The sequence below is a fragment of the Pelodiscus sinensis genome, chromosome 21 (assembly GCF_052426305.1).
Source record: "Pelodiscus sinensis isolate ZL-2025 chromosome 21, ASM5242630v1, whole genome shotgun sequence".
In the NCBI taxonomy this organism is placed as follows: Eukaryota; Metazoa; Chordata; order Testudines; family Trionychidae; genus Pelodiscus; species Pelodiscus sinensis.
The window spans coordinates 23,171,563-23,198,750 of record NC_143072.1 but is presented as its reverse complement, the minus strand read 5'-3'; the positions used below and the strand labels follow the sequence as shown (position 1 = coordinate 23,198,750).

Below are 27,188 nucleotides of genomic sequence, written 5' to 3'. Positions count from 1 at the left end.
AGCCTGTTATTCCAAGCAACTCCCCTAATTTTGGGAAAGAGTAATTGGTTCCAGGTCTGAGACAATGAATAAAAGGCTTCCAGCAGGGCACCTGTCACTCAGCATGCCTGTCAAAAATCTGAGCTTTAAAATATCTTTGCTTTCAATTTCTCCAGGGGATGCGGAGCACAAGCCATATATCTGTGGAGATGCAGACTCCGCCTCCACCGTACTGGATGGGTCTGAAGACTACCTCATTTTAGCCTGCGATGGCTTCTACGACACAGTAAATCCTGATGAGGCAGTGAAGGTGGTGGCTGACCACCTGAAGGAGAATAATGGGGATAGCAGCATGGTGGCGCACAAATTAGTGGCATCGGCACGAGATGCTGGCTCGAGTGACAACATCACAGTCATTGTGGTATTTCTCAGGGACATGAATACAGCAGTCAATGTGAGTGAGGAATCAGAGTGGATGGAGAACTCTTTTCAAGGAGGACAAGATGATAACGGGGAAGATAAAGAAAACCATGGAGACTGCAAACGGCCGTGGCCTCAACATCAGTGCTCAGCACCTGCAGATCTAGGGTATGATGGGCGAGTGGATTCCTTCACTGATAGAACTAGCTTAAGCATAGGGTCCAACATTAACCTGTTTGAAAACCAAGGCTATTTAGACCTGAGGAAAACAGAAGCAAGCCAATCTCAAAATGTCAAACATTTGATACCAATTCAAGTGTTTAGTCCTGGCCTACCAAAGGGAGTGAGCTTGGTTAATGGCTTAACAGCAAAGAATGAATCTCTAAAAAGCACTGCATCTTCAGTGTCTGGACAGACAGCTCCAAGGGGATATTCTGCTTCTCTGAGTTCCACAGGGCAGCACATTTACAGAATGGATGGTTTATCTCCTCTCTTTTCTGGATTGGAAGAGAAACAGTTCAGATCTTTGGGGAAAAGAGCCTCTGCTTTCTCTAACATCTACTTCTATAATGCTAAGAGGCTACGTGGAGCCAGGCTCAAACCAAAGTTTCACACACATCTCTTTGCTCACAAACCTTCCCCTATGGAAGGATTAGGTCCATCCTTACCTGTCCGAAGTGGCAGTAAAACTAGGATGTCGGTAAGAAGTTCTCTGTGGTGGAGGATGAATAGTTTTAGAGGTCATGGTGAGAATATGCTCTTGAATCTAAGACAGAGTAATTGTGCACCAGATCCACACCTCTATCAGCGATGCAAAATATAACCATCCTCCTTGTACACCCCCCTTCAGACTAGTTTAGAAATGGCATCAAAAAATCAAAAGGTAAGCATTTCAGAACTATTATGGTTCCCCATCAAACTCAGCTCAGATGTAAATAGTACAAGAAGTTAAAAAAAATTGTCACAATAAAACTGGTTGTGGTGCCACTCTAAGTACATCCACACAAACACATTCATGTAAGTCGCTATACTCTCACTCACTAGACAAGCTGGTTAGTTGGCTCAGGAGAATAGACACAGTTAGAAACAGTTAAAATGCAGCTTAAAATAAAAAGCTGAACCTGCCTGTCGTATGTCTATGGAGCAATATTTTCAGAAAACTATCCTGTTTTAGATTGCTAAATTTTGTAAAGGGTGGGGGGATAGATTCCATAGAAGTCCAGGTGGAGTTTTTTTTTCTTACTTTCCTTTGTTTATTCAGACTAATATTGAGAGAAATCTCTAGGAAAATCATCCACTTTGCAGGTAAAAGACTAAAAGCCATACAGGGTATTAACAGGTAATTTATGAATGGAGAGACTCATTCTGTAAAATCAACTCTGTGATAGGACTCAGATTAGGATTCATAGAATTAATTTAGCTATTATTTCCTATAACATAAAATGTGGAATATGAAAGTGTATTTTTTTAAAAATTATTCCCTCTGGCTAGAGATGCAGTATATGGGGATTTCACAACTTTTTGGTGCTTCTAGTGGTATTTTTATTATTTGTCAGATAGGAGGCTGTTGTCAACTGGCTTTAATCTAACAAGACTATGGTTAATAGCTATGAGCCAACCTCCTATCATCACACCTTCATCTCAGGTGTTGAAAGAAACAGAGTCTGTTGAGATGATGTCCAGGTACAATATGCTGTCACAAACCTGATCAAACCATAGAACTACTTGCTAAGAATAACCACCAGTTTGACCAGGTTAGTTTCTAGACTACAAGGGCATACTTTAAAGTGGAAGTTTTTAGGGATGATAAAATGCTGGAATGAGTGTGACTCTGCTACCGAATTCTTGCTACTGCCAATAGATTCAGAGAATGGATGAGACTGCTGTTGTAACCCTGAGTGACTGGAAATGCTGTGGATGTAGATGAATGAGGGTGGTTGCTTTGTTTAGCTGAGATCATAAAACGCACTGACAATCCAGGGCTCTGCTCCAGTGAATTTAGAAAGATGAAAAATGTGGGTTGCTCATTTGTTTTTTTTATCCCAGTGAGCAAAGCATTATTAAAAAAAAAAAAAAAAAAAAAAAAAAAAAACCTAACCTGTCCTTGAAGTGATGTTTTACTCTTAAAGGAACAGTTAATTAGAACACAAAAGTAATCCAAAACTGTTCCAGTTGAGTGTGTCACACAAAATATTAGGTATCCTGCCACTGTTATTTGCTACAATAACTAAGTATGAGAATAGTCATTTAGCACTGGTATGAATATAAAATGCATTTCTCCAATGACATTTAATTTTAGCAGCATCACTTTAAAAATCAGCCTTACAGTTAACTAGAACTTGTTAAAATATTTACATGTTAAGCAGTCTAGAGAGTCTCCTAAATTATTTGAAAGCATAAGACTTGAACTTTACTCATCTCAGTTTGCTCTTTGTCAGTCTTTTGAAAATCATTGATAAAATAATGAAAAGCTGTAAGCAAACAGGAGCTGAAATGTGGTTTAGATTCCTTTAATTATTTTGCAGTTTCTTTAAGCTATAAATATAATTAAGGAACTTCTGGATCTTACATCTGTCATCTTATAAAGCCTTAGATGTTAACATTCTCTTCAGATGTGATGTATGTTTTTAATCAGATTTACTAAGGAAATTTTTTTAAAACCACTAAATAGTAAAGTATGCAATTTTGGGCATCTTGCTGTTGCCTTTTAATTATTTAAACTTTTCACATTAATATAGAAAATGTATTGAAAGTCTCTTCTGTTTGATAGTTGTACTTTTACAGGAAGGTGATGTAAGTGCAATTTCTTGTCTCACTAAATATGTCACGATAAAAATGATGGATGATAGAACTTCCCAGTGTGCACAACTGGCTGAAAAGTACTGGACTGAGTGTATGCTCTCTTGTCAAGGGTGTAGTTCTTTAGGTGTGTGTTCATAAATGATCATTTCTGCTTCTCAGACCATTTAGGAGGGAAATTGCCATCATAGTTCCTGTGTGGTCCGGTGCAAATATTGTATAAATATAGCAAGTGTTCATTTCTTCACTATATACATTTAGAGTAGATAGGAACCATTTGTAAGGTAAGTCTTTTAAAATGCTATAATACATATAAAAGTAGTGGTTATTGGTCTGATATATGCTGCTCTTGATTCTACACACTAGACAAAAAAGCAGTGCTTTGTGAAATGCAATGTTTTCTCTTAATGCCACTAGTGAATAGGAAGTAGTTCTCTTCAGTTCAAAATCCTGTGCCCTTATTTGCTGCTTGCTAACGTAAGCAATAAGTTCCCCTCTAATTAATAGTATTTAAATGTTCCGTATCTTGTACTTTGATCGTCTATCTGGTGATAATGTAAAAAGAGAAAGAAATATAAAAGTATCTATATAATGTATTTATTAACTGTTAATTCTAAGATTGTCTGTGATGTGTGTTTTGTAATTTTATTGTGTATCTTAGTGGTGACATTTGTATAACCTTTCCAATAAAGAGCTGAAGTATCCCTTTTTCAAGTTAACACAATCTCATCAGTTTCAGTTTACCTATTAAACATCCTTTGCAGGAAACAAAAGGTAGGTAGTGAATATAAAAAATAATTGTGTTGGTTTTGAGAAATGGACTTCAGGCTTTTTGTCTGAGGCTGTTCAGAACTCACTGGTATGCTATTCACTGTGAGTTTTAAAGGGATTCATGTAATCCCTCCTCTAATAGTTTCCAGTGTACACTTTTTAAATGTGCAACTCTGAGGAATGTCTGCTGTTGCAGAGAGCAGTATAGCACCAGACCAGGGAGCTGTTAACCCATTTCAATTTGCACTAAAGGTGGGTGGAAACATGTAAATAACTTTTATTTACCTAAAAGTGCCATCTATTGTCCTTTGCAAGTTAAAATAAATTCACTATTTAGTTTAGTTTGCAGTACAACATTTAAGGACAATGTCAAAGCAGATTTTAACTTATACCACATTTATAGTGGTATTTTGTGAGAAACTGCTCCATTTTTGGAACACTGTCAGTGAAAAATGCATTGTGTTATGGACAGAGAAACATGAGACACAAGAAATTCAGTGTTTACAGATATGACTGCTGTAGTTCAAATTCACTAAACTATTCTACCTTGCCACCTAGTAATTCCTACTCTAGCGGTGTCCTGCTGTAGCACTGAGAAAGATTGATCTAAATTAGTGGTGGTTTTAGCACCGTGTATTCACTCATTCAACACTAGTCACAAAGAAAAAGCCATTAAAGGGGATACTACAGCTTTGTTCATGCCTATAATTTAGGACAATCTTTCTTTGGATCATAACTCTGCAACAGCAAATAAAATGTTCTACCTTTCCAGCATGCAATAAATAGTGAAACATAAATACAACCTCTAACATAAATGTTCATGTCCTTTTCCAGTCATTGTTAATCAGGCTTAAAGCACTGTAGCTGCCAGCATTAAAACTTAAATCAGAGAAAATTCCCCTACAATGATTGCATCCAAGTATTTACACGATGATTGCATTTTTCTTGTTTTACTTGCATCTTTCTTTGAGGCATTTCTTTCAGTTTCTCCTAATTTGAAGGTAAACAGGAATACGGAAGATGGGCAGAGATTTATCCTGCCTTCTCAAAGTAGTAACTTGGTTTTAGAACTCCAAGGCTATGTCTACACTTGCGGCTTCTTGCGCAAGAATACGCAGAGTGTCTACACTGCCCGCCCGCTCTTGTGCAAGGAAATTTACAGTATAGCGTCATAAGAGAGGGCTTCTTGTGCAAGAGCTACACTCTTTTTTAACTAGCGTAACCCCTCTTGCACAGGAGCTCTTGCGCAAGAGGGCAGTGTGGACGCTCGGCAGGGATTTCTTGCGCAAGAAAGCCCTATGGCTAAAATGGCCGTCGGGGCTTTCTTGCACAAGAGAGCGTCCACACTGCCATGGGAGCTCTTGTGCAAAAGCACAGCGCACACATGGCAGTGTGGACTTTTTCTTGCACAAGAACCCTTGCGTAAGAAGCTGCGAGTGTAGACATAGCCCAAGTGTGTTGTCAGCTCCTACACTGGGTGCTTCTGTTAAATGATACTTGTGTTCTAATGTTCTTTATGAAGTGAGTAAGTTAAACCATTTTTATGCTACAGTGTTGGGATATTTCCATTTCAACCTTGTTCTACAGCTCATGAGGTCAGTTGTAATCTATGTAATAGTCATCCATATTTTATTTGTGTTTACAGATAAGGACTATGTTGAAATTTCATCAATATATTAATAAAACAATTTAAAACATTTTTCAATGGTTTATTTATTTAAAGGCAAATTCAATAGCAAACTCACTTGTGCTAAGATGCTTCTGTACAGTAATCTAGTAGGATTTTACTGTTTAACCCTAAATCGAGGCCATCAATTTGAATCCTAAACTACTTTACCTACCACTAACGCATCTGAGTGCCATACAGACAAGCTAGCAGAGTCACATGACCAGTGTGCTACAATTTAAGCAAAATTAGGAGCAGGTTGTAGCTCCAAGTGGTATCTTCTTACATGTCATGGGGAGCTACAATTGGATGTTCCCTTCTCTGTCATAATGAAGACTGGAATGAGTGTTAGTTTTAACTGTTTGTGCCATTTTCAGCAATAGCCCATTAATAGAAGCATAACAGTTGTCTACTTCAAGCTTGCATTTTTAAACATTGCTGTTAGTGTTACTTAGTCCTTGAAGCAGCAGTATAAAAAATTCTCAGAACTTTGGCTGTTGAGGGACAGTGGGGTGCTTCTGTAATGGCCTCCAGACCTGGCAGCAGTTGCTGAGATTGGTACATTAGCTGTTGGAGGATTTCTTTCCTAAGCTGTCATCACACTTCAACTAATACACACCAGCAGTCCCTCACACTCTATGCTATTGAATTAATTTCAGAATACTATACACTTTGCTCCCCAGGACTCCTTTCTCAAAGATCTTCTAGAATCTAGTCGAAAGGTTGCCCTAAATGCTATATTTTATAATAATCGGCTGCTTCTCATTTCTAAATTATCAAGCAGGAAAAGGGGTTCAGGACTTGGGAGATGTTCACAAGGGCTTCAGCTCTTTGACACATAAGCACAGGAATACAGATCCAATGGTTTGGATCCATAAAAGCAGCAACACAATAGCTGTTAAACTAGGAGAAAACTGACATTAGTAGAACACAGAGAACAAAGTTTATGGGCTTCTGAAATACTGGAATAACTGAAGACCTACCTGAGACACTTTATCACCTCCACTCTCACGTGCCTTAATCCGCTTGGAGCACGCTAGGATGGGAAGCAATTTACAGCAAAACCAGTGAAAGAGATAAATCAAATACACCGTAACATGAATTTAAAAGCACTTACGCTAAGGCAGGGACAGACAAGATATGGCCCATGGGCTGGATCTAAGTTTTTTAATCTGGCCGTGGCTTGCCCTGCCATGATCCTCAGGCATGGAGTAGTTGCACACCCCTCAGAGTGGCTGGCTGCTTCTTGTGGCTTCCTGTACCACGCAGGGTGGGGATGGAGTGGAAGGGAGGAGGCTTTATGTACTGCCTCTATCCCCAGCACAGTCTCTTAGCTCCTATTGGCCAGAAGCCTCCTCCCTCACCCTTTCACTCTTAGCACATGGCAGCAGAGAGCCACATGAAGCAGTCAGCTAATTTGAGTGGTATGGGGCTGCTGGCAGGCAGAGAGCCTGCCTGAGGGTCCCACTGGGCTGCTGGCCAGGAGCCACCTAGGTAATCACCTTCTAGCCACAGCCTGTCCCTGGGACCCCATCTCCTCCTGCACCCCAAATCTCTGTTCCAGGCCACCAAACCCTGCACCTGCTCCTACATCCCTCCCATGAGGCAGAATACTCTCCTGCACCTTCATTCCCTAGCCCAAGTTCCCTTCTGTGCCCAGCCTCCATCCCACAACCCGTGTCTCCTCCATATAAAAATGCAGCCCTTGACCATTTATCAAATTATTGCCCACCTCTGAACTAAGGCTAACATTCAACAGAATGCTTCTCTCCATATCATACAGTCTATTATCTGTGTATTGTATTTAAGCCAGCCTAGAACACGGATACACAACTGATAATACACTAAAGTAAAGCTCAAGAAAATGATTACAGCACAGCCTGAAAAGTGGAATTTAAGGAATGGAGGGTGGGTATTTGATTCATGGCGTGTCTAAGGACTGTTGGTTGTGAAAATCACATGGCATTTTATCTGGAGCATAGCATGGCCTGGACATATTGGTTCAGCACCAGGAGGATGTAGGTTTAAAAAAACCAACCACGCCTGAACACGAACTTAACACAGGCATATTTCTCTTGCACTGGCATCTGCAATTATATCTGCCCCTACAAAATAATCTCACACGGTATTTCAAATGTTCATTTTATTAACAAAAAGTGCAAACAGTTTTAAACTAAATTATGATTTGTATGCACTCAAACACTGGGGAAGATCACATACAAAATGAATGTTTCAGCAAGTAGAGTCAGATGAGACAACATTTATACACTTATTCATGCTTTCACCTGCCAGTTACTCAGCTTTCATTGTAGCTTCACACAACATTTTAGCTGCTCAAATGCAATGCACAGTGGTAAAAAGTTTGGCAACAACCAATCTTCTCAGTTGGTCCAAATTAGAGACTGAAGGAAAATACAAACTAACTCTTGTGCAGGCCACTTACCCTAACTAAATAGCTTATTGCTATACAAAACATCACTTTCATACCATTATTCATAAAAAGGGAAAGATATTCTTCCACCTTCTCTGCTATATCAATCGTATAATGAGACAAATGAGAACAAGGACCTAGCACTTTTGTTCAGAATCTGCATTTGAACCTGCCAAAGCCATGAAGAATACAGTCTTGCTAAGGTTCTTCATAGGGCAACTTGCCCTATTGACAGGTTTTTGAAAGCCATGGAAGAGCCACATAATATTTTATATTCAGCACAATGGAGTGCGTGCACATCCTACCAGAAAAATAGATGGACTAAATCAGCATTATGAAGTGTGCCTCTTCTCAGGGACACAAGCAGGCTAGTGTTAATCCAACTCTTCAAAGTCTTCTGCAGTCAACAAACCTGGCTCTACCTAGTCCAAGAGAGACAGATGCAATCTCAGTCATTAAAAGTTAATAGTGCTACTACTATTATAAATTAAGTGGCTTAGTAGGGATTTCAGGTGCTTAAATCTAACAATTCCCAATATAAGTACATAAATACTAAATTAACAACCAGAAAAGGAGATGGAGAGGGTGCAGTCAGTCCTGCCTTGATGCTATATAACCTCTAGCAATTGCATTAAGGACAAAGTAAATTAGTTACCAGGTCTTGACAATTTAAGTAAATTAAGGAAATGGAGCAGGATCTCATCTACTTTCAGCAGCGATAGGAAAGTGGGACGTATTTACAAGTTTTATTATATTAGTTGTTACATAACACCCTTCCATCTTCATATCCTTCATGTAAATGAGCACTACAGGGAGCAAATTGCATCATATTTGAGTATTTCAGGTGAGGGTGTCAGCACAGAGATCAAATACAGATAATTTTTTGCTGAGTCAAGAAATATTAAACCAGATTACAGTAAGACTTGGGTCAAATTAACTGCTATTAAGTCAATGCTCTTAATTTAGCAATTACCTTGTGTTTTCCTCTCCGTTACCGAAGTTGAGGTCTTCAGGGCCTATATGATCACCTTCAGAAAATACTGAACACAGCTCTAGAACTGAAAAACAATGATACAGTACCCTTAAAGACAAAGCCCCCAAACCTGTTAAATTTATAGATCTAATCTCATTAGAGATTTTTAATCAGCAGTTCTTTGAGAGTTTAAGATTCCATTCTTAACATGTGGAGAGAGAGATACAAAGTTGAAACCTTTGCTCTGAATTAGTCTGCTCCACAATTTTAAAACTATGATGGTTGAGTAAAAATTGGTGGTGGTTTCAATTGTGCTATGACTTAGCATTATAACATTCAATGTTCTGCAGTAAACTACTAATTCAAAATAAGATATTGATCTCATCGTTGGCATTTATTCCAAATCATTACCCAAACGTATTTACATTTAGCAATCATGAAACTGTTTTACAAGTACCCTTGAAGAAATTTTGTACATTTTCACAAAACTGAGCTGAAGTATTCAAAGGCAATTTACCGTCAATTAAGATACAAACTCATTACTAGGGGACACTTTGTTTACCACTAGCTTATTTACTATTACTTTCTACATGAAAATGGAGAATTTACATAACTGGAGACAAATCCTGTCCAAGCAAGTCAGATTTTACATGGAGTGTCCTTCCTACAGCCTACATGCTGGCTGCTACTATACTCTCCAAAGTAGCAACAGGGATGGTGAATCTGAAGCCACAGGCTCCATCCATGCCTCTTCCAACTCCCTCTGGTACTACAGCTCTGCAGTGACCATAGGACCTGCAGTCCTCAGCAGATGCTCTCTGCATGCTACACCATACCCATGATCTCACATTTGTGCTGTGGCTTTCAACCTTAGACGGGGTCAAATTAGAGATGAAAGAAACCTGTTAGGTCATTTAGTCTATCCTTTGGTGCTTAATCAAGCTCACTTTGAAATAATGCAAGCAAGGCGACTTCTACTACTACTGGGGCAGCTCAGAGCTTAGTCCTGTCTGAGGTCTCAGTGTTAGGAAAATGTCACTCCCTCTTTCTTTAGCTCTTTAAAATGAGATTTCAAACAACGACTGATAATATTTGGATGCCTTCACTTGGCACTAACATTTGAACAAGTTTGGCAGTAACTTGGCCCCAAATAATGTCCTTCCTTCACAAGAGCTAAGACCCCTGTTGGAGAAGCATTTGGAAAGGTGCCCTCTGATTGCTCAACGTAACAGTGTTCTACCTTCACTTGAGGGCTGGACATCGAAGGCATGATTAAACACATCTGAGGTGGATATGGCATCCTCCTGCTCTTCATTTTCTGTATCGCATTCAATGTCACTTTCACTGCTCATGCCCGGCAGGAGGTGAAGGACGTGCTTCTGACACAGCCCACCTGCAGAGAGCAAAGAACCACTTACAGCAATAAGATTCCTGTATCCACAAAGTTCTCAGCTTCCTTTCTTTCTTCCCAATGTCAACTTCTCGGGGGTGTCAGGAGAACAAGAGAAACTGAGCAGTGTGTACATTCAGAGCTAAACGTATTTAACCAAAGTCCCGTGGGACCAAGAGCAGAACATATTAGGGGAAGTGTTTTAATTAAGTTCTCATTCTGTTTTCAGTCAATGGAGACTTAATTCAAAGGCACAATCTTATAAAAATTCAGCTAAATAATGTAAGTATAAGCTTCTATATCTGCCTCTCCTTCCTGTTTCAGCTGCTTTTCCTCAGCTAGCAGCCATCCACTCTTACCAATTCTCCAACAGATCACCATGTAAATGAACCAATGTCAGAATATCTTTTTAATAGTCTTAAGACATATCATGGCCTTTTAAGCAGATTTACAGGCCAACTCCTCCACGCAGCAGCATATTTCCATCAGGCTAACTTTCTTATTCACAGGTCTCTCTCAACATGATTTTCCTAAAAAATATATCCCACTCTACTCTCAAATGAAGCTGCCTCTTTCACCCAAACAGGAGGCATTCACACAGATATTATAGCATCTGGCCTGGTTAATTATCAGCTGATCGACTGAGTAGCTGTCAATGGTTTTGCAGTGCAGCCCCTCAAAGCAAAGATGTTCCCACTCGTTGACCATAAATCAGGTCAAAATAAATGAGGTAGTAAGAATTCCACAACTCTTGATATAAGTTCACCCCCTGCCCAAATCCCTTTATCAAAAGATCTTATCACAACATTTAATGCACATGGTTCTGAGAAAACAGCAATTCCAGGTGCTCTTCCAACCGCCTTACCCAAGGTCTGACAGGGGTATTAAAATGGCATGATAAAGCTTTGATGCTATATTGTGAAATTCTAGGCACTGTCATCTTTGAGCAGAGCTAAGAAAGAAAAATGGAAACATGAATCCTTCAGCCATTCCTTTTCTCTCAAACCATTCTGGAATTACAACAGTATAAATGCACAAGCACCACATGCTGACTTGAGATGAAGTCAGATGGAGAAACTAGGTTTGCTTGTGTGTGTGAAACATGCTCCCAAAGAAAGAGTGAGTTCTCAAAATACTCAGCTAATCAGAGCTCCCTGAAAAAAAAAAGGGGGGGAGGGGTGCTTTGCTACTGCAATATTTCCCTCTCTGAAAGGAAATAAATTGTAATATTTGTTTCCTGGGGTTTTAACAATGAAATATTTGATGTTAAAAAAAGCATTTTCCTATTATTGCTTCCTCCTCTACGAAGAGAGCTGCAGGAACACATCATGATCACGCTGCAGTGACTAAGAGAAGAAATTCAGTCTTATGTCACTGAGAGACCTTCTGTAAATGCCAACACCTACACAATATTGCACACTGCAGATAGAGATGGATGCTGGCACCTTAATATAGGCTTTGAGCTACAATTCATCAGTCATTGAAATTCAAATTAGTGCAGGGGTGGAAGGCAGCAGAGTTTTAGCAAGATATGAAAAACACTTCTGCATAGAATATCAATAAGAAAGTCAACAGTATTTTCTCCAGGATGGAAACAAGGCTGCAACATTTCTCCTGACTTTCCAAGGAAGTAGTCGACCTTGCATATCACAAAACCCAATTTAAACTAGACTTCAGAGGTGTCCAGTGCAGACATGGTCCCAATTACTACCAGACTTACCCTGGCAATAAACCCTATATCTACTGAGGTTTCACTGGATTTTTGTAGGAACATGTGTGAAATCTCATCTTTTAAATTTCTAATTTTTCAAACCTCATCTCTAAAGTTAAGTCTTAAGATGAAAACAGGAAACCAGAAATAAAAAAAATAAACTAGAAATATAAACTTTAAGCAACAGGTCCTTGAAAGTTTCTCTGTGCTCTCTGAATTCCATCATGCCTCTGTCATACACGAGCAGTTATCCTTTTATTTGGGATTCATAATGTTGCTATCAAATATTGCAACACAAGTGCAACCCTCCAAGTAGACAGATTTTTGTACACAGTTTATAGAAAAACTCTTGTTTTAAAGCAGGGGTAAATCAGCAGGCAAACTGCGGGCCAAACCCAGACTGTTAGATGATTTTGAACAGAACCAGAAATCTTTTTTATTGACTTACATTATTTTCTCTGGTATCTGGACCTTGACCAAGAAATCTGGGCCTTGATAACTAACCCTATTTTCAAGTGTCACTACAGTATTTGAGGATTTATTTTCTTTAATCTTGCCTTTACCTTCCTCTTGTCCTGCTGAGGTGCCTTCAGAGAGAATAGCCTGTAGTTCCCCAGTTTCTGAGCTGTTCTCTAGATCAGTTAGTTGTGATCCTTCTGTACGACATCCTTTAGAATTTGACCTTAAAATGGAGCAGGAGGGGGAAAAAACAGCATTGGTACCTAGAGCAGTGGTGGGTGACCTGTGGGCCATATACAGCCCATCAGTGTTCTATGTGTGGTCCATGAAACATTTTATTTACTGTTGCCCATGCACAGGGTGGCCAGAGACTGCTCGTTTCTATCTGCCTAGTTTTTTTCCTACTGATATTATTAAAGTGACACGCACATAAAGCAAGGGCATGTGAAGCAAACTGCATGCTGATTTCATGCAATATTAACTGTGAGATATGTGCATCCCAGAGTGCTGCTACAGTTCAAATGATACTTCTTACCTGTTCTACATACCCAAATGCAGTTAACAAAACTACCCTGTCCAGCGAGACTGTTTTGGCTATGACAATCTTGCAGCCCACTGAGATGAGAGAGGGACATGCATGTGGCCCACTCACTAGTCTAGGCTGCCCATCGCTGATCTAGAACAGTACAGGCAGCCCCCAACTTGCGAAGCTTCTCCAGGAACCGATTGTGTTGCAAGTTAGGGGTGTTGTAAATCGAACCCGCATTTACGACAGGCACTATCGTAAATGCGGGCCAAGGATGTAAGTCGGGGTTTCAGCCCCTTCTGCACTTACAAAAATGGTCGTAAGTGTAAGGGGTCGCAACTCAAGCCATCGTAAGGCCGGGGTTTCCTGTAAGTCCAACCATGGGGCAGCTTCTCCTCCTAGTGCTGCACGCAATATAGCTGCAGGAGAGCTTCTCGTGTGCATCTGAAAATTTCCAACTTTGAACCTCCTTTGCTGCAGTTTAAGCTCATTGCTTCTTGTCCTATCCTCAGAGGCCAAGGAGAACAATTTTTCTCCCTCCTTCTTGTAACACCCTTTTAGGTACTTGAAAACCGCTATCATGTCCCCTCTCAGTCTTCTCTTTCCAAATTAACAAACCCAATTCTTTGTCTTCTCTCCTAGCTCATGTTCTCTAGATCTTTAATCATTCTTGTTGCTCTTCTCCAGACCTTCTCCAATTTCTCCACATCTTTCTTGAAATGCGGTGCCCAAAACTGGACACAATACTCCAACTGAGGCCTAATCGGAGTAGAGCAGAAGAATGGCCTCTCGTGTCTTTTTCATAACACTCCTGTTAATGCATCCAGAATCATGTTGGCTTTTTTTGCAACAGTGTCACACAGCTGACTCATATTTAGCTTGTTGTCCACTAAGACCCCGAGATCCCTTTCTGCAGTACTGCTTCCTAGATAGTCGCTTCCCATTCTGTATGTGTGAAACTGATTGTTCCTTCCTAAGTGGAGTACTTTGCATTTGTCTTTATTGAACTTCAACCTATTTACCTCCGACCATTTCTCTAGCTTGTCCAGATCGTTTTGAATTATGACCCTAGCCGCCAAAGCACTTGCAACCCCCCCTCTCAGCTCAGTATCATCTGCAAACTTTATAAGTGTACTCTCTATGCCATCATCTAAATCACTGATTAAGATATTGAACAGAACCGGTCCCAAAACAGACCGCTCCAGAGCCCCACTTGTTATGCCCTTCCAGCAGGATTGTGAACCGTTAATAACTACTCTCTAACAATGGTTATCCAGTCAGTTACCCACCTTATAGTAGCCCCATCTAGGTTGTATTTCCCTAGTTTATTGATAAGAGGGTAATGCGAGATCTGAGGAAGCGAGAAGTGAGGGAAAAAATTAAGAATCCATCTCTTGTGAAATATCCTATATAAGGAAATAATGTAAAATCCAGTTGGACAGGATATTAAAGTAGGAAAAACTAGGAAAACGGACAGAAGTCTGACTTGCAAATGGGTGAATCTATCTGGGCAGACTATGACCACTGATGTTTCAGTATTAACCTGAGCTTTTATGACCGCCAAAAGTGCTTTAAAATAGAAAAATGAGGACATACAACTCATGTATGGGCCAAAGCTGGAAGCCCAAAGAGAGCAGCAGAAAAATGTGAATGACTTCAAAGTAATTTCCATTCTTTGATACATAAAAGGCTTGATTTGAACAGTTTTAAATGTTCCATTTATAATTTAGCGAGAAAAGTACTTACCCCTGAGAGACAGCTTTTCTTGTCTTCTCCGCAGTAGTTAAGCCATTAACAGCAGAAATGCCCGCATCAGAATCTGAGCCTTCACACTCTCTTTCCTCTGGCTTAGGCAATGCCTCAGGAGCATTAGTGTTAGTCAGGGGTCTGGGAGAGCCATGCCTATTGCCAGACTTAGAGTTTCCGATGCCGCCTAAGAAGAGAAAAGGTGAAGCTAATTGGCAGTTACAAAACATTTCAGATTTTCAAGTCACCATCTGAGAGAGTTTGTCATTAGGATCACTTAATGTGCACTTTACAGAAACGTACATCGTGTCTCACCTACAGCTTCTACTTCTGGTAGCCCAGGTTCAGAAAAGCACTTACAAGATTTTGCAGTATAGATCAATCTTTTGGATTTGTGCGTACTATGAAAATTAGTTTCCCACATATCAGCTATTCCACAGGTGTGCTAACACAGAGAAATAAGAATGTTTTTAGAATTGGGATAGATGTGTTGGTGTCGCTGGACTACACAGAGAAAACACAGAGGTGTTTCTCTATACTAGTGCAGCACCTCGGGGGGAGCAATGGTGAAAGCTGTACATTTTGGGCTAGGGATATACAAGCACACTTGTACTACGAACACCAACTTAGGGTCTTGAACCTATTTAAGAAAGATGGGCACATTACTGTTGGAAAATGGAAGTCTCAGGAACATCAAGCATGGATGCTGGACACAAAGGCTCAATAAGACAATCTAATAGGTTCCCAAAGGTCTGTATTGGTGTAATAATGTTAATCATGTTTAGGGGAAAATAGTACCAGGTTTATGTACAGAGTTTCATCGAAGCCATGAACTTCTCTGAGCAAGGATATGCTTTTAAAAAGCTTTTCCCCCTGATGCAGTCCAAAGCACTTTTAAAGCAATCCCACATTTACCTTCAGAGGAAGTCTGACCATCTCCCTTTGCGCAAAGATTACTGTCCCCGCAGTCCATTGCTCTTCGAAGAGACAAGCTTCCTGCTGCTCCAGAGCGAGTAGCTTTGGGTGAGTTGCTCTTCTTATTTGTGACTGCAGAGGGATTTAAATTGAAAGATGTGTGAACGTACAAATCTCTGCATCATCCACCTTTATGCTGGCCTCAGGTGGAACTAACTGATGCAAAGGTGCTAGATGGTCTCTTGCCCTTTATTTTGGGAGCTGCCAGATTGTCCTCCTCTCTCCAAAGCTCTCAAGCCCCTTTAAGGTTTTCATTACGTATTATTCCTGTTGTGGGAGCGTACCACCTGATTAACCAATAATGCTCCTGAGATTAGATCAGGAACGGTGACTCTGATTCTTTGAGATGGGGTTGTCTGTGTGAACCCCCTGTACACATATGAGATCTGAGTCTTTTCAACAGCAACGTCTGAGGAGTCTTTTCAACAGCAACGACATGCAGTCCAAGTCTCCTACGCTCTCACACCAGAAACAAGAGCAGGCAGAGTAGTCCACCACCCTTCCTCAGTTCCCTCACAATTTAAAGCCCATGTGAGCAGGGACTGGCAATCTGGACTTCCCATCAATGGTGGGAGCAAGAAGCAACAGCTGCATTAGTAAAAAGAAGTACTGCTCTCCCAAACTTGGCACCAGACCGAGCTGCCATGTAAAGGGCATTGTCTTTAATGAAAGCCAGAGGGTTGCTCCACATCACTGCTTTCCAGACTTCATGTTCAAGCACATTTCTGAGGCAGGCTGATGACACAGACAACTGAAGTGAGAGGTTCACTAGTGACGTTGATAACAGGTAGACTTGCAGAGTGGAATCCACTTAAAAGAGCCTTTTGACAAGCCAGCTACAGTCATAAAGAGGAAGAGAGCATCTGAAAGGCTTAGTCTTATCAATGTAACAGAGCAAATGCTCTGGAAAAATCCAAACACATCTTCAGGAGGAAAAATGTCCAGTTAATTGATTTAAGTGAAACTCCCAAATTACGTTACAGATTTACTTAAGGTTTGCTCTCAGAATCAAGGTCTGTATTGGTACCCGCAGGTGCCTCGATATTGGTTACAGACCTGGCTCATCCAGAGGCTCATCTGCTACAGAATCATTGCTGACACGTGTGATCCCTAACCTTGAGTTGGTGCTGGAGGAGTCTCTCTCCGTGCCACAGGCTGCTCCACCACCTCAATCCTCAGAGCTGGGCAGGGGTTCATGGCTTTGTCTCCAGAAACTTTTCATGGTCTAGCCTTAACTGAAAGCTCTGAGGTCTATGTGGAGTGTCTTCTCCACTCTAGAGCGGCCCCTCTTGGTGCTGGACTTCAGTACCAGAGGTATCAGTGTCTCCTGAGTGCCAACCTCTGCAACACTGGTGAAATCTGATTCAGTGCCAGGGCATTTGTACTGATGTCAAGTCTTTTCTTGGTGCCACCTTCTCTGCACTAGTCTTTGGAACTGTCTGTCTGCTAGACGACGTCTGTTTGTTTGCTATCCAGACTTTTGTGCCATCTCCTCCAGATCTGAAGAGGCCTTCATAGATTGCTCCAGGAGATGACGTTTCAATCCCATCCCATGTGACTTACACATTCTTGTCAAAGACAGACACAGAACATCTACTCAGTTTTTGTGATGCTCCTAAATAGAAGAGGCACCTACTATGTCTATCTTTCAAAGGAATTAGTCCTACACAGAATAGGCAAGCTTGGAGCCCACAGGTTTCAAATCCACTATGTTGAGAATCCTTGTGCAACAAGGGAGCATTATGGGGGTGTCTAAACTACACCCCTCTGTCGGCAGAGGGATGCAAATTAGACACATCGAAAGTGCAAATGAAGCTGGGATTTAAATATCCTGCACTTCATTTGCATAATGGCAGCCGCTGCTTTTTTTCAAAATGGGGCTTTTTGGAAAAAAACAGCAGTTTAGATGGTGCATTTTCGACAGAAATGCCCCATTTCAAAAGATCCTGTACTCCTCATTTTTTGAGGAGTACAGGATTTTCGAAAAGGGGCATTTCTGTCGAAAATGCCCAGTCTAAACGGCTGTTTTTTTCAAAAAGCCCCATTTTGAAAAAAGTGGCAGACACCATTATGCAAATGAAGCATGGGATATTTAAATCCCCGCTTCATTTGTGCTTTCGATAGGTCTAATTTATATCCTTCTGCCGACAGAGGAGTGTAGTTTAGACACACCCACAGAAGTGTCTGGCAGTCAGTACTCAATCCTGATGTGTCCACAGTGTTCACAGAGATCCTATATCAGTACATACAAAGCAGTCTGAAGATTTGTGAAGAATTTTGAGAACTTAACTGGAGCTAAGAACTACCAGATCAGACACTTGTTAGGTTCCATCTTGCTACCCTGGGCACTAAGAGGGAACTGAGGGAGTGTTGCAGCTGCCCTGGCCTGTAGGACTTTGTATGGGAGCATGAAGAGGCACAGGGGACACGTGTGTGATGCTGCTATTCAAAAGACTCTGATCTCACACAAGTGCCTATAGCGAGATTCATGCTGACCCAAACATGAAGAAAGAGACTCTCGTCATGTTATGAGAAGAAATCACTCACTTTCTGGAGCGCTATGAGATTGCTTGGATTTTTGCAAGGTCAGTCACATTTTAGTATCTTGTACCCTGGAATTCTTTAGCTTTGTTTTATCACATGCACCATAACCTTGAGAAAGGTTAGAGATGATCTGCATTTTGCCACCAAAAATTGTCTTTACAGACGATTAAACTTCATGCTCCCCATAAAGTCAACGTGAAATTGGATAAACATCATCTGCTGCAGGCTTCAAAGATGTAACTACAATGTGCTTGCTGAAAACATTTGAACCAGTTTCTAGAGAAGCCATTTAATTTCCTGCAATAAACATACGAGTTTCATGTTTCTGCTTCTCTCAAAAGATGTTTACTATCAACAAACTCAGCTATAAAATTTAAGCTATAAAAAGGCTGAGTATTTCTATTCCTAGGCACCTAGATACAGTATCTGTCTACACAACTGCTACCTAGAGAAGTGACAGCTTTAAGCCTTCCCCTCCCCCATCCCACACTTACAACTCTTTATGTAACAGCTTGTAATTGATGATTTTGTCAGCAACTCCATTCCTATTTCTTGTAACTTGCTGCAGCTTTCTGTTCCACAGGCAGCCAAAGCCCCTTGGTCACTAGGGAGGAAGCTGGGTTGCCCCTCACAAGAGCCAGCGTTGCTGCCTCTTACTTCCGACAGCTGATTTTTTACATCAGACATTTTGCTTCGAACTTCAGCCATCTGAGTTTTAAGTCTCTTCAGCATCTTTAAGTCAGGTGGCACACGCCACATTGCCTGGTGCCTCCGCTGGTCTCGGTCTTTTAGAGAGTAGGATGATGCTTTACAAGAGAAAGGTTAAACACGAAGGTTAAAAATGTTCTTTTTCTTTAAAAACTCGTTCATTACTAAGACTGGAAGGATTTGTAGAAGATGAGTCAGTTTCACATTCAAGTTCCCATGCACTAGCAAACTGCTGCAAGGATTGGGTTGCAAATGCTACAAGATGTTTGTTAAACTGTTTCCATAAATATCTTATTAAAATCTTGGAATGTTTCTTTTGATATCAGATTTGTAAATGCTTAGTTTTTATCAAATTTGTCCCAAATTTGAACTGACAATCCCTTTAACATAGCAAGACACACAAGGCTGCCTACATGGTAAGAGCAAAGACTCAGTGATAGCACTGTTTCCCTGGAGGGCAAGGAAAAATTCATGTTGCTTTTTATTGCCAGTGGAGATAGGAAAGTAGGACTGTGTTAAGGAACAATTTTAATGTTGATCAAGACTGCCTAAAATTGGGAATAGCACAGTATTTTCCTGTTCCCGCTGAAAATAAAAAGACATCATGCAATAATAATGAACCAGGACCCTCCTCCCCACCCCATACAAGACTGCTATCACCAATCTGTATAGTGCAGACACACTCAAAGAGGTTTCTGACTAGTCGTGTGTCAGTGCCTTTTGTAGTTACTCTGTGTGAAAAAGAAATGAGTGCCGAATGCAGAATGAGCCCAATTCATCTAACAATCTACTCCCAGCCCCTTGGTTGTAGTAATTTAGGGCATCTGCTCTCAGCAGCTCTCTTCACCTCAATGACAGCAGTGGACAGAGGAGACAGGTTCTTTTGTACTAGGTGCTTTTCTTTTCTTTAGTCATGTGTCAGTCATAGTGACAGAGAACCTTTCACATCTCTGGACAGGTTTGAGTTCACCTGCTCATCAGTTTGATGGCAAGTACATTTCTTGGCTATAAGAATAATTTTATGAACATTTCACTTTAACTGTCACTTCAGAGGAGGAATCCGAAATAAAAGAATTCCCTTAGGTCCTTGGCTGCCTTTATTTTAATTAGCCAGAATTAGATCAACTTGAAAATCTTCTATTTGTTACTCAAAATTCTGAAAGTGTATCTCACTGAAAATTCAGCTGACTCATAGCTATAACCCCAATGGCTCTTGGGTCTCTATGAGGCAAAATGCAGCAAGCTCTGGAAATAAAAGTCTTATTCCACCATGGTTATTGAACAAGCTACAGGAACAAAATCAAGTTTTGAGAGATCTCAGCAAAAAGAAAGACCACACCAAATGCAGTTTACTGGCTCAAGGAAGCAGAGACCCTACCCACCACAGTATCATATTGCCAATAAGGCACGTTCATTCCATCTGTTCAACACCTTCACTTGGTCTCTATAGTTTGTCAAAGCACAGTCTAGAAAAGCACCTGTGGAGTCCTGACAGTATTGTGTTACCTACAGGTCATCTCCACTTCAAACTGCTTCTTTTGGCCAATCTGCAGGTTTGTTGTTTGTTTTATTTTTAAAGCTGACTGTACTGCATAGGACTTACTTGCCCCTACATTGCCTTTGTACCCTTTGCAGTTTGGAAGCTAGATCAAGTTCTACATCATTATGAAAACCTTGTTAGCCCAAGAAGAAACACTTTCTGCAAATCTGTTTAATGAAGGAGACAACTCACATCAGAGACCAAAGCCTTTTCTTCGTTTATCTGCAGAACTGGTGTAGTGCAAACGGCATCAGGGGATTTCCCCTACACCAGGGCTACTCAACTTTGGAAGCCCTGGAGGGCACAATGATACCCACAGCACATGCCAAGGGCCACAACTTAAGTGTGGCTGCATATACATGCAAATAAGTGTTGAGTAGCCCTGCCCGACACAGTCTCCTACCAAATATACCTCATCTGCATTTTGAAAGGGCTGGGGAAAGCCAAGTTTAGCTTCTATGGTCAATTCAAATTGGGACTTCTCCACCATGACTATCAATTTGGTCACCTGCCCCCCCAAGAACTAAACAGACCCTCAGCATCACTCCCTACTGAATAGCTCATGTGACTTTTGGAAAGTGTACAAAGTAAGCCTCTTTGGAAGAATGTTTTAGTCTTCCCACTTTTTTGCAATTACAGAACACAAACATGTAGGGAGCAGATCACGTCCCACAGATCTGCAAGTGTGTGGATGCTCCATATACATATCTGTCTGTGCTCATGCACAAGGACAGGGAGAGGAATCTGTCTGGGCTCATGGTCCCTTAGCAGGTATGGAAGTTGGTGAGAGCAGGGGCAGAAAGATGCACAGTATTTTCCTACCAACCATAAGGAAATACGGAGGTACATTGTTATAGCTCAGGAGAGAAGGTAGGTAAGATAATATCTTCTGTTGGTGGAAAGTGGTTAAGCTACACAGGTTTGGTAGTGGATTAGAAAGGCTTTACTGCAGAGTCCCCTCTATAATGGAGAGCATCCCTTTAAAGAGAGTCCTTAAGTACAGCCTTTGTCAGGGAAACTCCTGAGAGTATTACTCCCATAGGGTCGTGTTACTGGGGAGGGAGAGGTGAAACCTACTTATATTTTTGCAGGGGCTTGAGCTAACTCTGCGTCATCACTTTAATGGAAGAATCAAAGGAAACTGAGCAGAACCCTCATGCAGTTTTCATGCAAGAGGGATGATCTAACCCTGAACTTCCATTTTATATTTCCAGAGAGACAAACTGAAAGTAGGAAATGCAACAGGAGGTACTGATTGAACAACTCTGTTTGCCAATGCATAAATTTTACTTCAAGACAAAATCTGAAAGTTAACATCAAAACTCAAAGCATTCACCTCCTATCTTTAGGCTGGACAATGAAAATGCCATCCTATCCAAAGTGTATCTCTGTACCAGATGGACTACTATTTCTCTTCTGCTCTATTAAGTCACCAAATGGTTGTTTCAAAGTGACCTAAAATAAGATATTGTGGCTGTGTGCCAATTAGCCCCAGACTAATGGTAACTCTGCTAAATGTATGTATGAGGTTTGATTCAATTTACTTGATCTTCACTAACTAAGGAGAGGAACATCTGACCTTCAACAATAATTAGCTTGACACAATTACACTTACAGCTTGCTATCTTTCCTTTGGTTCACACAAAATTAAAATTAGGGCACATCAGCCTAACACTAACTCAAATTCCATGAAAATTTAATAAGTATCAACACAGAAACTGACCGCCATTTTCTTCCTTTGTGAGTTTCTGCATCAGCCTCTACTATTTCTCAAGCTTCTTCTTGACACTTTTCAAGCTCTCCATCATGATCACTCCCCTCAGCTTCTCATACCCTTCCTTTCTGGCTTTACAATCCACCTAATCTGCCACTTGTGTCCTGTGCCTCCTTTCTCAAGTGCCATCTTCTGGGCCACCTCAAATGCCTGAAATAGCTTCCCCACTACCATACATAATCTTTCCTGTAGCTCCACTTTCAGTGAACAGATGAAATGGCCATTCCTTACTCTGTATACATTACGTTTTGTTCTGTTTATGTCTACAGCATCGTAATCCTTCCCAGTAGCAATTATTTATCTGGCACTAATCTACTACTGTAGAGGACTAAGAATAAGGAATTACTCTCTTCATAGATCTCAAGTTAGCTACTCAAGATGTGTACACGTTCAGGCTTACTCTTCAGGTTTACATACACAGCCTTATCTTTAAACAGAGACAGACACTGTCTCTGCCCCCATGCAGAAAGATTTGGACTCAATACTCATCTGCAGTTCTAAATCTGAAGGCAGCTATAAAGCCAAAGAGTACTCTGTGGTTTGGTGCACACAGTGACTATTACCAATTATGAAAATACATCAACAACTATTGATAGAATCCAAGGACTTTCCCCAGTCCATCTTTGTGATAGGTAATGCAGACAAAGCTAATGGAAACTTTCGGAGTCATTGTGGATAGTTCCTTGAAAACATCTACTCAATGTGCAATGGTAGTCACAAAAGCTAACAGGACATTGAGAGTCATTAGGAAATAAGACAGAAAATATCATATTGTCTGTATAGAAATCTATAGTACACTCACGTCTGGAATACTGCATGTAGATCTGGTTGCCCTATCTCTAAAAAGATACACTGGAATTTGAAAAGGTACAAATTTATAAGACTGGGGCTTTTCAGCTTGGAAAAGAAAGGGCTGATGGGCATACGATAGAAGTCTATAAAACCATGACTGATGTGGATAAAGTAAATAAGAAAATGTTATTTACTCCTTCTCATAAGACCAGGCCTAAGGACTACCAAATGAAATTAGTAGGCAGCAGGTTTAAAACAAACAAAAGGAAGTATTTCTTTATACAACAATCAACATGTGAAAATTGTTGCCACAGGATACTGTGAAGGTCGAGACTACAAGAGGGTTCGAAAAAGAAAGAACTAAATAAATTCATATAGGACGAGTTCATCAATAGCTTTTAGCCAGGATGGGCAGGAATGCAAAATAATGCTCTGAAGTGTTTGTAGCTTCTGTTTTCTAGAAACTAGGAATGCACCACAGGATGGATCACTTGATAATTCATTTCTTCTGAAGTACCTGACATCGGAAGACAGAATGCTCGACTAGATGAACTTTTGGTCTGAACCAGTATAGTCATCCTTATTCTTGAACAAATTATTCTGATTTTATGTGCATCTAATGGCATGTCAAAGGAACACATGGAAGTGTGGTATTTAAATGCAATATTTACCTCTGTTCTGCAGAAGTGAGGCAGGAGGACGTGGCTGTAGACCCCACAGATTTTCCACTCCATTCCTGTCTTTTAGATCCAGTAAATGGATTAAAATTAAGGGATCTATGTCTAGTAAACTGCTGCTGGCTGCTGAGCCTAAAGTACTTCCACTCCGCCTTGAAGATCTGCCACTTGCATTGGCATAACCATGGCTACTACCTGAAAAACACAATACCATGGGATAAGTACATAGACACCATGTTTGTCTGTGTATGTTAGATGGTAGAATTTCACAACAGAGCAGCTATAAACCCTTGATGTAGTTCAAGGATGGAAATCTTAAAAGCACTCCAAACATACACCACAACACCTCAGGAAAAGCAATTTTGTTACAAAGAAGTACAGCTACTAAAAGTACTGAAGAAAAGCAAAGTACATTGATAAAAAATTAAGTCTGAAAAATGGAAAATCAACAGAATTTGACTTCATTAAATACAAAGAACACGAACTGTTCCTATCCAGTTGTAGTTTTTTTTAAAATAAAAAAAACTAACAAAAATGAGGATTTTCTTTATCTGATCTAGGGAGCTCTTCAATTAAGCCTTATTTTGAGCTGTGAAATGTTCTTATTTTATAGTGTTTAGCAGTCCCATAAGGGGTCTGAGACCCAGTCACTTTGTCTGGAGTCCAAACTGGGAGATTAGACTAGAGAGCCCAATCAGTTTCCTTCCAAAGCAGGTGACTAAGAACATCATTATCAGTATTCAGAGTGAAAGAGCATTATTAGCAATTAAAAAACAAAGGCTCCCTTTAAAGTGAATGGGTCAATACATTCTTTGCATCAAGATTTATAAATAACTACTAAAATGGTATGTGAAGAGAACCTTAGATAATACTGGATTGTGCAGACATTACACCCCCATTTCCACTCTAGTTCTTAACAGATTCATGTCACACTTAAATTAGTCAGGCTCCTCAAATGCCTGACTCAAGGAATATTTTGAAGAGTGGCATAATTTGCCTGTGTTGTGACAGAGACTGGATCTAAAGCACAACAGGTTGATACTGAAAGTGAAGAGAGAGAGAGAGAGCGAGAGAGACAGAAAGAGAGAGAGAGAAAGCGCAAAAAGATTTGAAGATTGGCATTCCTTAAAGATTGTTAATAGGCCTTTGCTGCTTTAGGTGGGTGTGGTCTGTGGGTGATGGCATCATCAATACATTTAAACGTAGACTCAGTCATTTTAGAAATTCTGGTTAAAACATATTAGATTTTGAATTGTAGTCACCTTTATGCTGAAAATGATCCTATGGAGTACTCTTTAATTATTTATATTTTAATTTCATTCTGGCTCCACGTTTAAAGATTCATACATTTCACGCTCCTCACTTAATTCAAACGTAGCTAATAACAGTGTAGCAAAATCTTAAGGAATGTGTCAGGTGGTCAGAAACCATCATGACAGCAGAAGAGCAGAAGCAGAGACATTCGCTGGTCTACTTTTGGCTGGAATGGAAATATCTTGTAATTCAGGCTCGCAGAGAAACTTCAAACTGAGATTTTTTTTAAAGGATGTCCAGTAGAAGGCCTCTCCACTTCTCTTCTAGCCACTGGGAAGCTGACACTCGCCTACAATAATTAGGCTGCGTCTAGACTGGCATGATTTTGTGCAAATACTTTTAACGGAAAAGTTTTCCCGTTAAAAGTATTTGCGCAAGACAGCGTCTATACTGGCATGTGCCTTTGCGCAAAAGATTTGCTTTTGCGCAAAAGCATCCGTGCCAGTGTAGATGCTCTCTTGCGCAAGAAAGCTCCGATGGCCATTTTAGCCATCGGGCTTTCTTGCGCAAGAAATTAACGTTGCTTTCTACAATGGCCCTCTTGCGCAAGAATACTTGCACAAGAGGGCTTATCCCTGAGCGGGAGCGTCAGAGTATTTGCGCAAGAACCACTGATTTTGTACATTACAAAGTCAGTGTTCTTGCGCAAATACTCACGGCCAGTGTAGACAGGTAGCAAGATTTTGCACAAAAGCACTTGCTTTGGCACAAAATCATGCCAGTCTAGACGCAGCCTTAGTGTACAATACATGATACAGCATTTCCAGAAATAGAAAAACCCAGAATATGTAGCTGAATATTGTTTGCGATGTGATACTAAAAAAGACAGAGGAGGAAACCTGACAAATCACTGCAAGTTTTATTGTGAATGTTTTCTTCTGTACCTGATGCTCCCCCAGCAGCAGCAGCGTCTTCCTGGAGATCTCCTTCTTCTAGCTCCATATTATTATTATTATTATATTCAACATCATTTTCTCCAGACCTTGATGAGAAGAAAAACAAATCAGACTACCAGCTCCAATTAGGCATTATGATGTTTGCCAACTGAACTGAAAGACTAAACATCCCACTACTATTTTGTAGCTTCAAAACAGTATGTACTAGTACTAACAAGTCAAAATACATCATCACTTGATTATAAAACCAAGTCCAAAAATTTAACACATTTCCAAGATATGGAATTTTAAAAACTGATTTCACAAGCCTTCCATATTCATTACAAGAATATACATCTTTAATAGTATGGTAAATATGTATATCTGACAGTATCCTTTAGACTGTTTAAATGCTGAAAAATTGAAGTCTAAGTGCTCAAGTTCTGAACAGTAGTTGTACTTGTGCAGTGTATCACCATGGTAAATTATTGTGAATCAGAGTTAACTAATCTCTTGAAAAGAGCCTTATATGACATTGTTGGTCAAAGACAACATGTTTAACTGAATATGTCAACACACTGGAAATAAATCAGTAACTAGACCAGGACAAAAACTGCTTACAGAACTGGCATCCTGCATTTCTACTACATTCTACATGTGTCATTTCCAGGCCTGTAATCTGTCTCACATTTATCTAAGACTCTATCATTGTGATATATATATATTAAGTTGACTCTGTTCGGATGGGAACTGACAACTGGTCAAGAGGATAACTTTTTTCAGTAAGTTTTTGCAGTTACTCACATGGTCTCTTCATCAATATCATTCTCTTCAGTGTTACTAGTGGCTGTTGAACTAGCAGAGGAGCTGCTGCCATCCAGGTGGTTTACCTCATCTTCTCCAGTAAGGTCTACATCCAGATCACCATCCGAGAGCTCATACTAGAGTAACAGAACATAAAATTCCCGTTGTACAGAAATTCTCATCTAAAGTGTTTTTTTAAATCCTTTTACCTAGACTACATTCTGAACAGACAAAGCAAAGCCCGATGTCAGTAATACTACCTAGGAGTTGAAAGTGCAACACAAGTTGATAAAATATCTGCCTGACACTACCAT

The 27,188-nt window shown here is 40.3% G+C and overlaps 2 protein-coding genes across 6 annotated transcripts in view; one reads left to right on the top strand and one right to left on the bottom strand.

Annotated features, from left to right (window-relative positions):
* PPM1E (protein phosphatase, Mg2+/Mn2+ dependent 1E) overlaps positions 1 to 2,491 on the top strand; it is a 137,763-nt gene extending 135,272 nt beyond the window's left edge. Inside the window, exon 7 of the mRNA XM_075904681.2 lies at positions 156 to 2,491. Within this exon, the coding sequence (XP_075760796.2) occupies positions 156 to 1,222 (1,067 nt within the window). The 3' untranslated portion in view covers positions 1,223 to 2,491. The remainder of the gene's footprint in view (positions 1 to 155) is intronic.
* A 5,269-nt stretch (positions 2,492 to 7,760) lies between these two features.
* Positions 7,761 to 27,188, bottom strand: part of TRIM37 (tripartite motif containing 37) — a 67,727-nt gene continuing 48,299 nt past the window's right edge. For 3 of the 5 annotated variants that reach the window (XM_075904678.2, XM_075904677.2, XM_025179267.3), the window contains 10 exons: positions 26,875 to 27,011; positions 26,080 to 26,177; positions 23,876 to 24,076; positions 18,885 to 19,196; positions 15,787 to 15,918; positions 14,872 to 15,058; positions 12,704 to 12,822; positions 10,280 to 10,432; positions 9,040 to 9,124; positions 7,761 to 8,488 (listed from right to left, as the gene is read on the bottom strand). In XM_075904678.2, the coding sequence (XP_075760793.1) occupies positions 8,485 to 8,488; positions 9,040 to 9,124; positions 10,280 to 10,432; positions 12,704 to 12,822; positions 14,872 to 15,058; positions 15,787 to 15,918; positions 18,885 to 19,196; positions 23,876 to 24,076; positions 26,080 to 26,177; positions 26,875 to 27,011 (1,428 nt within the window). In that variant the 3' untranslated portion in view covers positions 7,761 to 8,484. Of the gene's footprint in view, positions 8,489 to 9,035; positions 9,125 to 10,279; positions 10,433 to 12,703; positions 12,823 to 14,871; positions 15,059 to 15,786; positions 15,919 to 18,884; positions 19,197 to 23,875; positions 24,077 to 26,079; positions 26,178 to 26,874; positions 27,012 to 27,188 lie in introns of those variants that run through there. The other 2 variants (XM_075904680.2, XM_089772107.1) reach the window with 2 other exon arrangements.